The sequence below is a fragment of the Calidris pugnax genome, unplaced genomic scaffold (assembly GCF_001431845.1).
Source record: "Calidris pugnax isolate Ruff unplaced genomic scaffold, ASM143184v1 scaffold148, whole genome shotgun sequence".
NCBI classification, from domain to species: Eukaryota; Metazoa; Chordata; class Aves; order Charadriiformes; family Scolopacidae; genus Calidris; species Calidris pugnax.
In genome coordinates, this window is record NW_015090926.1 from 550,504 (window position 1) to 562,529 (window position 12,026).

General features: G+C 38.6%; 1 protein-coding gene across 1 annotated transcript in view; it reads left to right on the top strand.

The window, feature by feature from the left end:
• EPB41L4A (erythrocyte membrane protein band 4.1 like 4A) overlaps window positions 1-12,026 on the top strand; it is an 82,475-nt gene that overhangs the window by 31,968 nt on the left and 38,481 nt on the right. The window contains exons 10-12 of the mRNA XM_014951452.1: window positions 7,028-7,119; window positions 8,051-8,128; window positions 9,505-9,617. Of these exons, the coding sequence (XP_014806938.1) occupies window positions 7,028-7,119; window positions 8,051-8,128; window positions 9,505-9,617 (283 nt within the window). The remainder of the gene's footprint in view (window positions 1-7,027; window positions 7,120-8,050; window positions 8,129-9,504; window positions 9,618-12,026) is intronic.

Genomic DNA, 12,026 nt, shown 5'->3' on the forward strand with positions numbered 1-12,026 from the left:
TGTGACCTGGACCAGCTGATAGAAACTCTTCTTCAGTGATGTTAATCCTTGAATCAGTATTTCATTGTCCCCGGAGTGGGTCCATGCTGTGGATACTGAGCTAGAAACGTGTCAGGCTTTCCATGAAACCTCTGCGTATCAGCATGAAATTAGGAACCCTTACCCTGTGGAGACCTCACAGGATTCCTTGAATGTGGCAAACAAAAGCAACGAATTCTGCAGATGAGAAAAGTGTATTTTCCTGCAGTTTCCTTTAAGAAAACGGAGAGATCCCTCTGATGCCTGTGCACAATTGCTGGTAGCATACATGTCTGTTGAGCAACCTTGCTGGAAGCGACCCAGCAATACAGGTGGCTGCCAAAGGCCCCCCCTCTCTCCCCCCGTTATGCAAAGAGGAGGCTAATCACAATGGATGCACTATGTGAAAGTGGTTAATTGAAGGGGCGCACAGCACACCTCCTGTGCTTTCCCCGTGCGAGGAACGCAGCTTGCTTCCTCGGTTTCTCTCTCGACTAAGGACATGAAACGAAACTGAGAAAAACATGCTTTGATAGATTGTGTAGGCTGGGAACGTAAATATAATAATATGCAGGAGTGAGAGATGTAGAGCTTTTTTGCCTGTAGGTACCAAGTGCTTCTGTGTTGTTCCCCGCAACCCCATATTGTTGTCTGTAGCAGCGCCTTTAACTTTGGTTGCACTGTGTCTGAACATGCAAGTGAATGATTTCACTCCTTCGCAGAGTTTATACAAAGCTTCTGTACTTGTTACTTTTCATGTTTCTCTTTCACCAAACCAGAAAGTGTTGAATGTGCAAAACCCTTGCTTTCATTATTTTTTTGTTGTAAGAGAAGGCTCTTCTGGAATTCTGAAATTTTTGTTTCGAGGGATTTTGAAATTTGGGTTCTTTCAAGTCAGAACAACCCCCCAGCTGTGCAATTAAAAATGATTTACGCATTTTCAAGTCATGCCTTCCTCTGCAGTCTTGCTTAGGCAGATGAAGAGGCCCAGATCAGCTGAATTTATAAGGTGAAGTTGGTAAAGACTGCTTTCAGGAGCAATACCAACCACTGATGCATGCTAGAGGAACTTCAAGGCAATTGCAAAGCACATGATGCTCCCCATTCTGGTGGCTGAAACTTTTCTAAATACAAGATTTTAGTGTTATTTTAAACAACCTCAGAAAATGCTGGAAATATGCTTTATTTTTTCTAATATGCTTTTTATAAGTGTCAGAAATCTGAAAAATAATTACATTAATGAGGTGGTCCAGCTATACCCTTTCTTGCCTTGTCACATATTATGTTCCATCCCGAGTCACATGTTCTAGGCAGGAAACTGTAGTTTGATTTATTTCTCTCATGGTTCCCTGGGAAGATTGAACAGGATTTGAAGGGATGTTCCTCCTATTCTAAAGTCCAATTTATCTTAGGTTTCAATTCCAGACAAACCCAGTCTTTTGATCTTTATTATGGTTTAAGAATTACAAGTGACTTTGATCATTTGCATTTGCATTTGCCACCACTTAAGCCAGAGTGGTAGTGGAGGGTGGAGCTGAGCAAGCATAGGGGTGTTAATACATCACATAGAATGGTTTTTGTTGGTTGGGGGTTTTTTTGCCTTTTCTTAACCATTTTCTGAGCCATCACAGAAGGACTGTACGATTGGTTCAAGGCCTGATAGCAAAATCTTCAATAATTAACATTTCTGAAGGAGAACTCAGATTAAAGTACCTGTGCATAAACTTATAGACATTGCCACTAAGGTGTTGCTGTCAGCTTTTTTTGGGTAAATTCTTCTTCAGTCTTTTTTTTTAATTTGTGTAAGATGAGGCTGAGATAAGTGTGTTTCGATCTTGACAAACCAGCACGGCATTATTAATTTTAATTCCTGGCTTGTTTAATGTTCTTAAAGATTGACCTTGTGTAGCTGGTAATAATACATTGTCCATTACATAAACTATGATTGGTATGCATTGTGTAAATATATAAAGACAGAATATTTCCTATTGGAGTTAACAATTGATAGTATCCGGGTATGTGCCTAACCTGGCAAAGAATAATGCTGGGAAGCAGTAGCTTCAGAGCTAGTGTTACTATTTCCATTACTTGTATATGCACATGTATTACATGTATGTGCTGTGTGCTGTGTAATGGGGCAACTTCCCTCCTTATGCTATATTAATATTCAGTGCCACTAGGAAGAGTGGGGTGTGTGCTGGCAGTGGTTTGGGGTTTGGGTTTTTCTTCTTCATTTTCTGAGCCTGGATTAGCAGGAACCAATACATATTTTGTCATAAGTTACAGCAGCTAAAGCCTGCTCTGAGCTGTGGGTTTTCAAAAGGCTTTTGATCTATGGATGGGTGCAGTGCTCCACCAAACTGGTGAAAGATGGTGGCCCGCTTATCTTTGCAGTAACCCATGAACTTCACAAACAAAGGATCTCCTGGCCCCTAGAGAGAGGATCTGTCATTTTAAGTGTGTGTCTTCTCTTCCAGAGGGAGTGGAGCTTGCCCTGGCTGGGCACTGAGCTGGGCAGAAAGTGGCTCTGAGTGTGAAAGGTGTGTGATTACACTGGCGTGGGAGAGCAAGCCAGGAGCTGAGTCCAAAGGGCAGCGCGGGCACTCCTGAACCTGTATGTCAGCTCCAGCAGCTCCGGGGGCGTTTTGTGGTTAGATAGAGCAGTGACCACTCTGGCTTCTCTCCTTCAAAGGCATTATTAGTAAATTCCTTTCAGTCTTTCTGTTAAGTTTGGGGGGAAAGAGGTACGGTGGAGCAGTGTCCTAATTACCAACCATTTCTTGGAGATCTCCAAAGCCCTGACAGATCAGTCTTCTGGCTAATTTGAGAGGCAGCATAGAATAGATACCTATTTATAAGATTGTAGTATGGTCAAGCTATCTGCATCCCCTGTGCTAGTCTATCTCTCCTCCCATGGGTAAAACCGGCAGTGACCCTATGGCAGTATGAGCCTTTTTAAAGACTGCAGGACGAGATTTTAAAGCATTTAAAAGGAAAGGAACATTTTATGGTTTTGCTCACAGTTTTTTAGTATCTTGCCTTTCTAAGGGTTAGGAGAAGGTAGCTGAAGAGCTCAGCAGCTGGGTACCACTGCAAGGGGTATCCCTGTCCTTTTGCAGTCTCCGGATATGTGGTCCTGCCCCCTCCCTTGCTGGAGCAAGTCACAGATGTCATCCAAAATCACTGTACAAAAATAGATGTTTTTCTGTATATTTGGTGAGCACAACTGGCTTCCTGAGAGAAGAGGCAAACACCAAAGCTGCTTCAAAGGAGAAGGGAAGTTGTTCAGAGCGTGCAGACAACCAGCACCGCCCTGGAAACAGAGAGCCATCTGCTTTAGTACACTGGGCACCCTGAAAGCAGCAGGATGAGTAGCAGGGAGCAGCTTATGAGGCACCAAACACCACCAAATGAGTTTGGAATTGTTATTTCCTATGCATCCTTAGTAAAAGTACAATAGGTCTTTGTTTCTTTTGGTTCAGATACATGAGAATAATAATAAAAAAAACCCCAACCAGTTAATTCTCACAACCTGTAAGAAATTACAGTTGTTCAGTACAAATATACAATTGCACATAATTGTACAATTATGCTTCCGATAAAAGGCAGCATAAAAACGTTGCCTTTTATTGGAAACAAAGTTCATGGTGTTGACAGGTAAGGTTAGCATCCTTGCTTTACCTATGCAAAGTAGATAGGGGAGAAAGACTAAACCTGGAAGATATTACTGCCTTCAGGACTACCTGATTTTTATATTTGCATTTATAAATTGTGAGGGTAATCACAGTACTCTTGCAAGCCTTGAAAAGTCTTAAAAAGTAAATGGAGGAAGTCCTCAACCTAGATAGGCAGTGTCATATTGGACTTAGTTGCAGTTACTAAAGTTGCAGGACTAAGTTACTGAATACTTTGCAGAAAAGGTGGAAAACAGTAAAATAATTATGAATTAACTTACTACAACCATCCATTCTGAAGCAATAGTTTTCAGACGTGCTTTTCTTTCAAATTCAATTCAAATTCAAGTTTTCCTTCAAACCTCACTGTGTTGTCAGAAAGCTTGTTGGTCGGTCCCCTGATTTTTAGGCAGTTGCTTCACTTTCCAGATCTGAATTCTGTAACTTACTTATAAATTGGATCTGTAGGGCTATGCTGTTTTTTCCCCAGGTGCCTTTGATTGCTGCATAATAAGTATAGGGGTTTCAGCATGTAGTTAATAATAAAAATGTTTTTCTCAGCTGAGATGAGCTTTCTTCCACCTTAGAAAATAATGCCTTCAAATGATGGAATCGGTAATGTTTGCTGGTCAGATCATTCAGTCATCTGGTAACGTAGCTATGCTGTTCCTCTTTTAGTCACTTACTGATTTTCATGTATCTTGTGCCATTTCTTCTGTATATGGGAAAATTCTAGAACTTTAAATAAGAAGAAAAAATGGACAAGTAGAATCTTTTTCCTGATGTGAATCTTTCCTTGAAAATCCCTGAGTTCCAGTGGCATTCAACCTGGGCTAATAATAAGATATGGTGGAAATATCTTATTTTAAAAAGACTCTTCAAACATCCCAACAAACCAGCCATGGCTTCTCTCTGCCCCTCCCACAAACTCTCTCCTCCGAGATCATGTAATTAAATAAATTTAAGGATTCTTTGCCTAAAAGTGAAGTTTAGGAGTGGACAAAAGAGGAGCAAGAACCTGTATATTAAAAGTGAGTCACTGAGTTCTTTCCCAACAGAAGTTAAATTGACTCATCTTATTGCACAGGCCTGATCTGATATTATTCTTTAAAAGTGCACTGGTGACTATAGTTGTGTGGGTCTATATGAAATCTTACCAGATGACAGTCTGAACTGGAAATTGTAATGCAAATTAAATCATAAAATTTGAAGATATGTTTCTGTGATGGGTAAAATAAGCAAATGAAAAGTGCTTCTTGACATGTCTTCTTTAAAACTTTAAAAATGGGAAAATGCGGTATGATTTTTCAGTGGGTAAACTCTTGTTTCTGCTTGACAGGGGAGCAAGAGCAATATGGGTGCTTTGGAAAATTCTAGTAGGTTTTTCTCCTTGACAATCTTCAAGATTCTCCAGGAAGCTTTTTTTTCCCCCCCCCAAGATTACTTAGATTTTTTTTTTTTTTGGAAGAGCTTCAGGTTTTAAGTTTCTAGTTTTACTTTTTATAAATTAAGCTTATTTTTGCTCCAAGTTAAATCCTTTGTGAATTCTGCAGAGAGATGAAAATCCCTAGCAAGCGTCAGACTGTATTTTAAGTAACAGTAGGAATATATTTTTGAGCCAAATCTACTATTTAATTGTTTTAGGCTATCTGTAGCAATCTTAGATAAATTCAAGTTTTTAGCACTCTCAGTGGCCGCATGTCTTGCTGTACTCCTCTTTCTTACTGTGATGCCCTAGAGGAAAATGTGCTTTTAAGAGAAGACTAGAGGATTATTTTCATTCCTTGCATATTCCATGAGAGTGTTCCAGCCAGCCATTAAACTAACTAAAATAATCCATGGGAGAAAATAAGCTCGTGTATGTCTTCAATTTATTGTTTGGGTTTTTTTGGTTTTGGTTGGGTTGTTGGGTTTTTTTTTCAGTATGTGTCAGGGAATGAAATCTCAATTATTCTAACCACAGGTGCAAAGCTCTATCATTTTTACTGTTATTTGTTTCAAGGTGGAGGAAAGGCTGCTTAAGTAGGCAATTTGTGATTTTGTGAGGCTGCCTGACAGCTGTTAATAGAGATATAATTGGTTTTTGTTGAAGGTGAAATTTAGAATTCTGGAGAACATGCTGAATTGATTCACAGTTTGCAAGGTGCATGCAGGTCACCATACCTCATTAAATGAAAAGTGGGAGAAACCTGCTCGAACTCTTTAGCTGCGTGTAAGTGGCACTGCAGAAGCAGAACTAACACAAGGGCATCCATTTCCTAGAATCAGCTGCCAAAAGTGCTATGAATCATACCCCCTTTGTAACTCACATGTCTGGGAAATGGTTTTAGGACTCAGTTTTGTTGCAGTCGGTACCCTACCATGCTGAGGATTCACACTGAAGCCAGTCGGACTACTCATTCCTTGTGCAAATCACAGATACAAAACGTTTAAGTTTGCTGAGGGACAGATGTATGGAAGTGTATTTCATGTGAATATATTTGAATCTTTACCTTGTTGGTAAAGCGTGATGTGTCTGTTGCTTCTTCTTGTCTGTTGGTAGTATTTTATAGTTTGTATATGTCTGACTTATCTTTTATCTCTCCCTGGCTTTTTCTCCATCTGCTGTACTGACTGCCAATTTCTAGTGAATAGATTTTAAGCTTTGAATATTCTTTTTTTTGCTCTCTTCCTTAAGAGATTTTAAAGTGGATTTTATGGCTTTTACCTTTGACCTTCTTCCTAGTATTTTGAATTGTTCTGAAGTTAGCTATTTTTTTAAAAATCTTTTTTCATCTTTTTTATTTTCAGTTTTACCTGGGTTCTTCTTTACATATATCTTCTGTGCAATTTCTCTCAGTGTTGTTGGTTCATATTAGTTTATCATAAATCTTCTGTTTCTTTCCTTCACTTATTCTTTTTGTATACTGCTAAACAGAGCCTTGGAATGTGTTTTTGCTTCACATCTGAGGTGCATTTTCAGAAAACATCAGAAACATACTATTTGAAAAAATCTTTATGCTTTTTCATTGGGAAAAAAGCTGACAGCTACCTACAAGAATGAAGAAACAAAAGTGTTTCAATAATCTCCTTTCTCTTCTGTTTTTCTATATCTAAGGAGTTGATTCTTTAAATAATAACTTTTAGGCAATCAGAAACCGAAAAGAAAACCTCTTTTAAATTAAGAATTCTACAGAATTATAAAACCTGCTTTTCTTCCTGCTTTTCTTCAGACTTATGTCTTTTCCTATGTGCATTGATACGAGACAGTCAGTTCATTTGTTTAGTAAATCCAAAATTGACTTCACTGGCAGAATCTCTCATAACAATATTGATTTGTTTTGTTTTGTTTTCAGTGCAATGAAACTTCATTCTTTTTTGAAGCACGTAACAAGATCACATGCAAACATCTCTGGAAATGCTGTGTAGAACATCATACTTTTTTCAGGTGAGTGATGCAGTTTTTGTTTCTTTATCAAAAGGAGAGAGACTATATTAAAAACTTTGTTATACCTACAGAATGATGTAACACAAGCTTGCTGCCTGGAAACACATTTTTCCTCTTGATTATAGAATGCTGGTAAAAGCTGATGCTTTTCCTTTTCGTACAGTGATGTGAAGCAATAGTTTTAGAATTGGATAGTTTGGTGTTTTCTTTTGTCTGAGAATTCTTTTTGAAACAGTTATCTCAGGTTGCATAAAGTAGGCTTTAACAGAAGTACCCACAAATGTCTATGGCAGTATTTAAGCAACCATATACATTTTTATGATTTTAACCACAAAATTTTCTGTAGCAGAAATTGACTTGAGTGAGGCTTTTGGATTTCAGACACGACTATTTTCTACAATGCACAGAAATTTTTTTTTTCATAGAAAGACCCATTGAATTTCTATAATGTTTTGCTAACTAATTGAAGTGTATAAACCATTACACATTTCAAAACACTTTCTTTTACTGTTGCAAAAACACTAACAGAAATGTGCAAGGGTGTGTAGCTTGGAACTGGTCGATAGGATGTTTGAGATTGGCTTCAGCAGCGCTGTAAATGAGTAAGCTCAGAATCCCTCCTGCGGTCTCGTTACTGTGGCATGATGTTTTTGCCTGCTCCTGTGAAATTTTAAGCGAAAGGCTGGTGTTGCCAGCAGTTTACAGTAGACCCTGAAATAAAGAGGAGTGTAATCAAAAGAGAAGGCATAAACATGTGGCTTCTCAATGCCATAAGGGTCTGCCTGGAGGCAGGGATGAAGAGGAACTAGCAGGAAACTATATTTTGCGGAACCTAAAGTTCGTATTTCTCTTTTCTTTTCTTGGGGAGGGGACCGTAATTGAGACCTATCTATGTAACTTACTCTGTTGTTTTATTTTTCAAACTACATAGAGTGCCAGAGAATGAATCAAACTCTCTATCAAGAAAATTCAGCAAGTTTGGATCTATAGGTTATAAACATCGGTACAGGTGAATTTATTTCATTGTTTAAACTTCAATTAATTCCTTCTTCATTCCTTCTTTTCTCCTTCTTTCTTTCAATGAAAGAAAAACCCCACCCATACTATGACTCAGAGCAGTTCTGCTGACAAAGCATCAATCAGGGCCATTTTAGCAGGCTGTCTTTGGGAGTCTGGCAGTTTTGGGACAAATGTGAGTTACTTCTCATTCTCTGGATCCTCAGAGTTGGGTAATGTCTGCTGTAGGCTGTAGTGAAAGTGACAGCAGCCATGGCAATGCTTTAAGTCAAAATCTCCTTACACGTCCTGAAATTATGTTCATGCCCTAAATAGTTTTTCCTGTCAACTGGGGAATACCAAAACGAGGAGGCATGTTGGCTGACCCTTTCTTCTGGAAATTAGCAAAGAGTTGGCGTAAAGAAGGTGTATAAAGTCCTTAACTTGTTTACAGCTGCAGTTGAGCTGTGATGAGAGCTCTCGTTTGGAATGGTTTTGTCAAATCCTGTAGCAGTACAGCTGGTGCAGCAGTATTGATTTACGAATAAAAGTGAGGGCAGATCTGAAGGAGGATGGGTGTATCTTTTCTAACTGGAATAGCTGGCAAAGTTGGGTAAACATTCAAGGCTGCAAGCCTTGAAGGATGCAGTGAACTTCATACTAGCAGTGTATAGGGAGCACTTTGTCTTGATTTTAGCCTGAGTTAACCAAGCAGACAGTGTGACATAAGGGGCAGTTAATCTGGTTTAAGGTCCTCCAGCTGCTCTGCCACAAACAACTAGCAAAATATAGGATGTATAAGATGTCAGAGACTCAATAGTTTTTGCGGAGTTTTATTGAAACTTTATGTTTTTACGTCTGTTGAAGTGACAAGAACTTTGTGTGTTGTGTAAGGCATTTCATTTGGCAATTGGCAGCCAATTGTTTTAAATCCAGTTCTATCACATTGGCTAAGCAATTTTGAACCAAAAAATGACTAGAATTTAACAATGTTTAATATCAGTTTTCCTGAAATAAAAACTTACAGAAATAATTGAGGAAGCAACCCAATTATTTAAGAAAGTCTTATGTTAGAATATTTGAGGTTACAAAAAGGTTACACTATCTTAGCCTGTTCCTAATAAACCAGCATTTTGTTTTATTTGCTTAGTTCCTCCTGAGGATACCCCATATGGGACAGGTTGGCACAATCTGTTGATGATTCTCTGAATAAGTGTTAAAAAGAGTCAGGGTAGTGCTACTCTGCAGGAGAAGCAGAGCTGGGATGAGAAGCGAATAGCTAGCAAAACATGCTGCCCAAACACCATGCATTTTTTTTCAATTTAAAGATCTTCTGTTTCTTTGATCATTTTTCCAAATGTTTTCCCATGATTTTGTTGTGTTTTCAAGTGGCAGGACATCTTTGCAGATGACCAGAGACCCTTCTGTGCAGCTCCCGCGGCCTGACCAGTGCATTGAAAGAAGTCGCAGCAAGACTTACCCCAAAAGAACGCAACAGACTGGTAAGTCCTTCTCTGCGGGGCCTGTGGAGAGATATCTTTGGTTCATTTTGTTTTCAAGAGGTGACTTGGATTTGCTGCAGTGTCCTCAAGCATCTCTCAGAATGGATTATCTCTTTTGCCTTAGGTTAGTATTTATACCTAACCTTATCTGGAGCCAAGAACTCCAGCTTTGTGGGTAAACGTAAAACAGATGGTGTGGACCCAATATGATAAAATCCCATGTTTGTAGGTGTAATGTAAAGTATGAGAGAAAAGTTTGAAAGCAGGCAGTGAGAAATTTATTTATTTTTTTTTTCAGGAGTCCTGTTTCTCACTAAAGAATTTTATATATCTGTGTCTTGGTTTGTATTCCATTGTTCCAACTGTTTAATCTAAGGTGTCTCTCTTGTACATCCTCCTCCCAGGTCAAGGGAAGTATCCCTTTACTTTGGTATTAAGTGGAACAGAAGTTAGTGCTGTGTCCTCTGCAATTTTAACATGCTTTGGATGGGAGCTGGAAATCTATTCTGCATGCTGAAGATGTCAGGGAAAGCTGGAAGTTTTTACAGGTGTTAGAAGAAACATATAGGATTAGGCACGAATCACAGGAGTCATGCCCAGAATAATGGATGTTTCCTGAAATTTGGTAATAGAGGCAAAAAGTTTTTCTAATATCAGGCTCCAGTTCTACATGTGATTAGGTGTGTGTACTTAGCATCATCTACAACAGCCATCACACAGATTTCAGTTGAACTTGTGCATGGAGTTAAGTGTATGTGTGTTAGCAGTTTGAGAAATAACTTTAAAATGGACTTTAAAATGTAAACAGGATTTTTATTTATCAGGGGTTAGTATGGCCTTATAGACTTTTGAGAGTCCCCATTTTTTTAAAAAGAGAGCAGGTATATACATCTGGAAACCTCCCATGTTTATTCTGGATCCTAACTTTTGGCTGGGAAACAAAGCTGGTGTGTTCTGCCTTTTAGTTTCAGTGGGTCTTGGAGTGTAGTGTAATTAAAAGTGTTGCCCTTGGAAAATGCAAGCAGTTTACAACAGTTGGGTTTTTTAAAATTTATTTTTATCTAGTTAGGTGTAAGAAGAGAAGGATTGCTTTGCTTTCTGATTATGGTATCTTTTTGTTGTGTCTGCAGTCGTCAGAGGGTGCCTGAGAGGATAAGAAGATATTCACTTTAGTGACTTAGACTTTTGTTGAGCTGGGCTGTCCCATTCTTAGAGCCGTAGTTCAAGATGATCAGCATTTCCCAACTCATTAGTCCCCCGTTCAGTTGGGCAGAAAATTGTGTGGCTAATCAGAGGTAAATGTGTCAGCTGAAACTCAGCCATAGTTGAAATTAGTGTTTGCCTTAAGAGCAGGCAGTGAAAGTCAGTCTATGTCACTGTAAGGGTGTTTGCGTGCCTTAAGTTTTTTGGATCTCTTTGACTGGAATAGTGTGGAAAACTGAAACCTTCCCATGGCCCTGTTCTGCTGATGTAACGTGATGCAGAATTCTCTGGGTAATGCGTGTTTGTTGTTTTAGCAGATTTAAATACTTTGTTTAAAATAAAAAAGCTGCCTTTTCGCCATCTTACTTGTATGTATTTGTGTAATCTGTATCACCCATCTGGGTTGTCTTGCTTTTAATTCAACTGAATTGATTACCCGAGTGTTCCAAGTGTGCAGTCATTTCCCACTGGGGCAGGTGTATTACCTCGAATGATTTTTAAATTCAATGAATTTGTTTCATTTCCCACTTAAAATATGGGCTAAAGGAAGAGAGCTATGTCAAATTCCATCTTTTCCTATAAATGAGTATATTGCTTGCTCTTCATTTTTTCATGATAAATGATAAACACATTTCACAATGTGTTTATCAAAAATTTTTTTCACAATGATAAACACCTGGTAATCTTTCTCCGTTTAAATGGGCTTTCAGATGCAGAAAGCAAACTGCTTCTCCTCCATGTGTCAGACACCGTGGGACAGTCTGTTGCATGTCACTGGGATAAATCTACCCCTTTTCACCTAAAGTGGTTCTTGGATATAACAAAGTCCATTTCACACAATAAATCAAATCTGTTTGATGTATTTCAGGCATCACTTGGTTAAAAATACTAACCCAACGTAGATTTTACTTTTACAGAATACTTTTTGTCGTGGAAATGAGCGTGGTGGTGTAAACAGTTTCATGAGCTACTTGAAACTTTCCCTGACTGAAATGTTTGAGAGAACAGTATGACGTTTCTTCTTAAAATAAATATTCCTTTTACATAATGAAGTTATGCTGATGTTTATCACCAATGGCTAGTCCTTTTCTTGACTTTGTGGTTCTAGTATGGTGTGATAAGATCAAATATGCCTTGTTCAACATTTTAAACTTGGTGATTTTAGTTTGCATGTATTGTGTATTTCTGAACGTGTTTTTTGCCAAA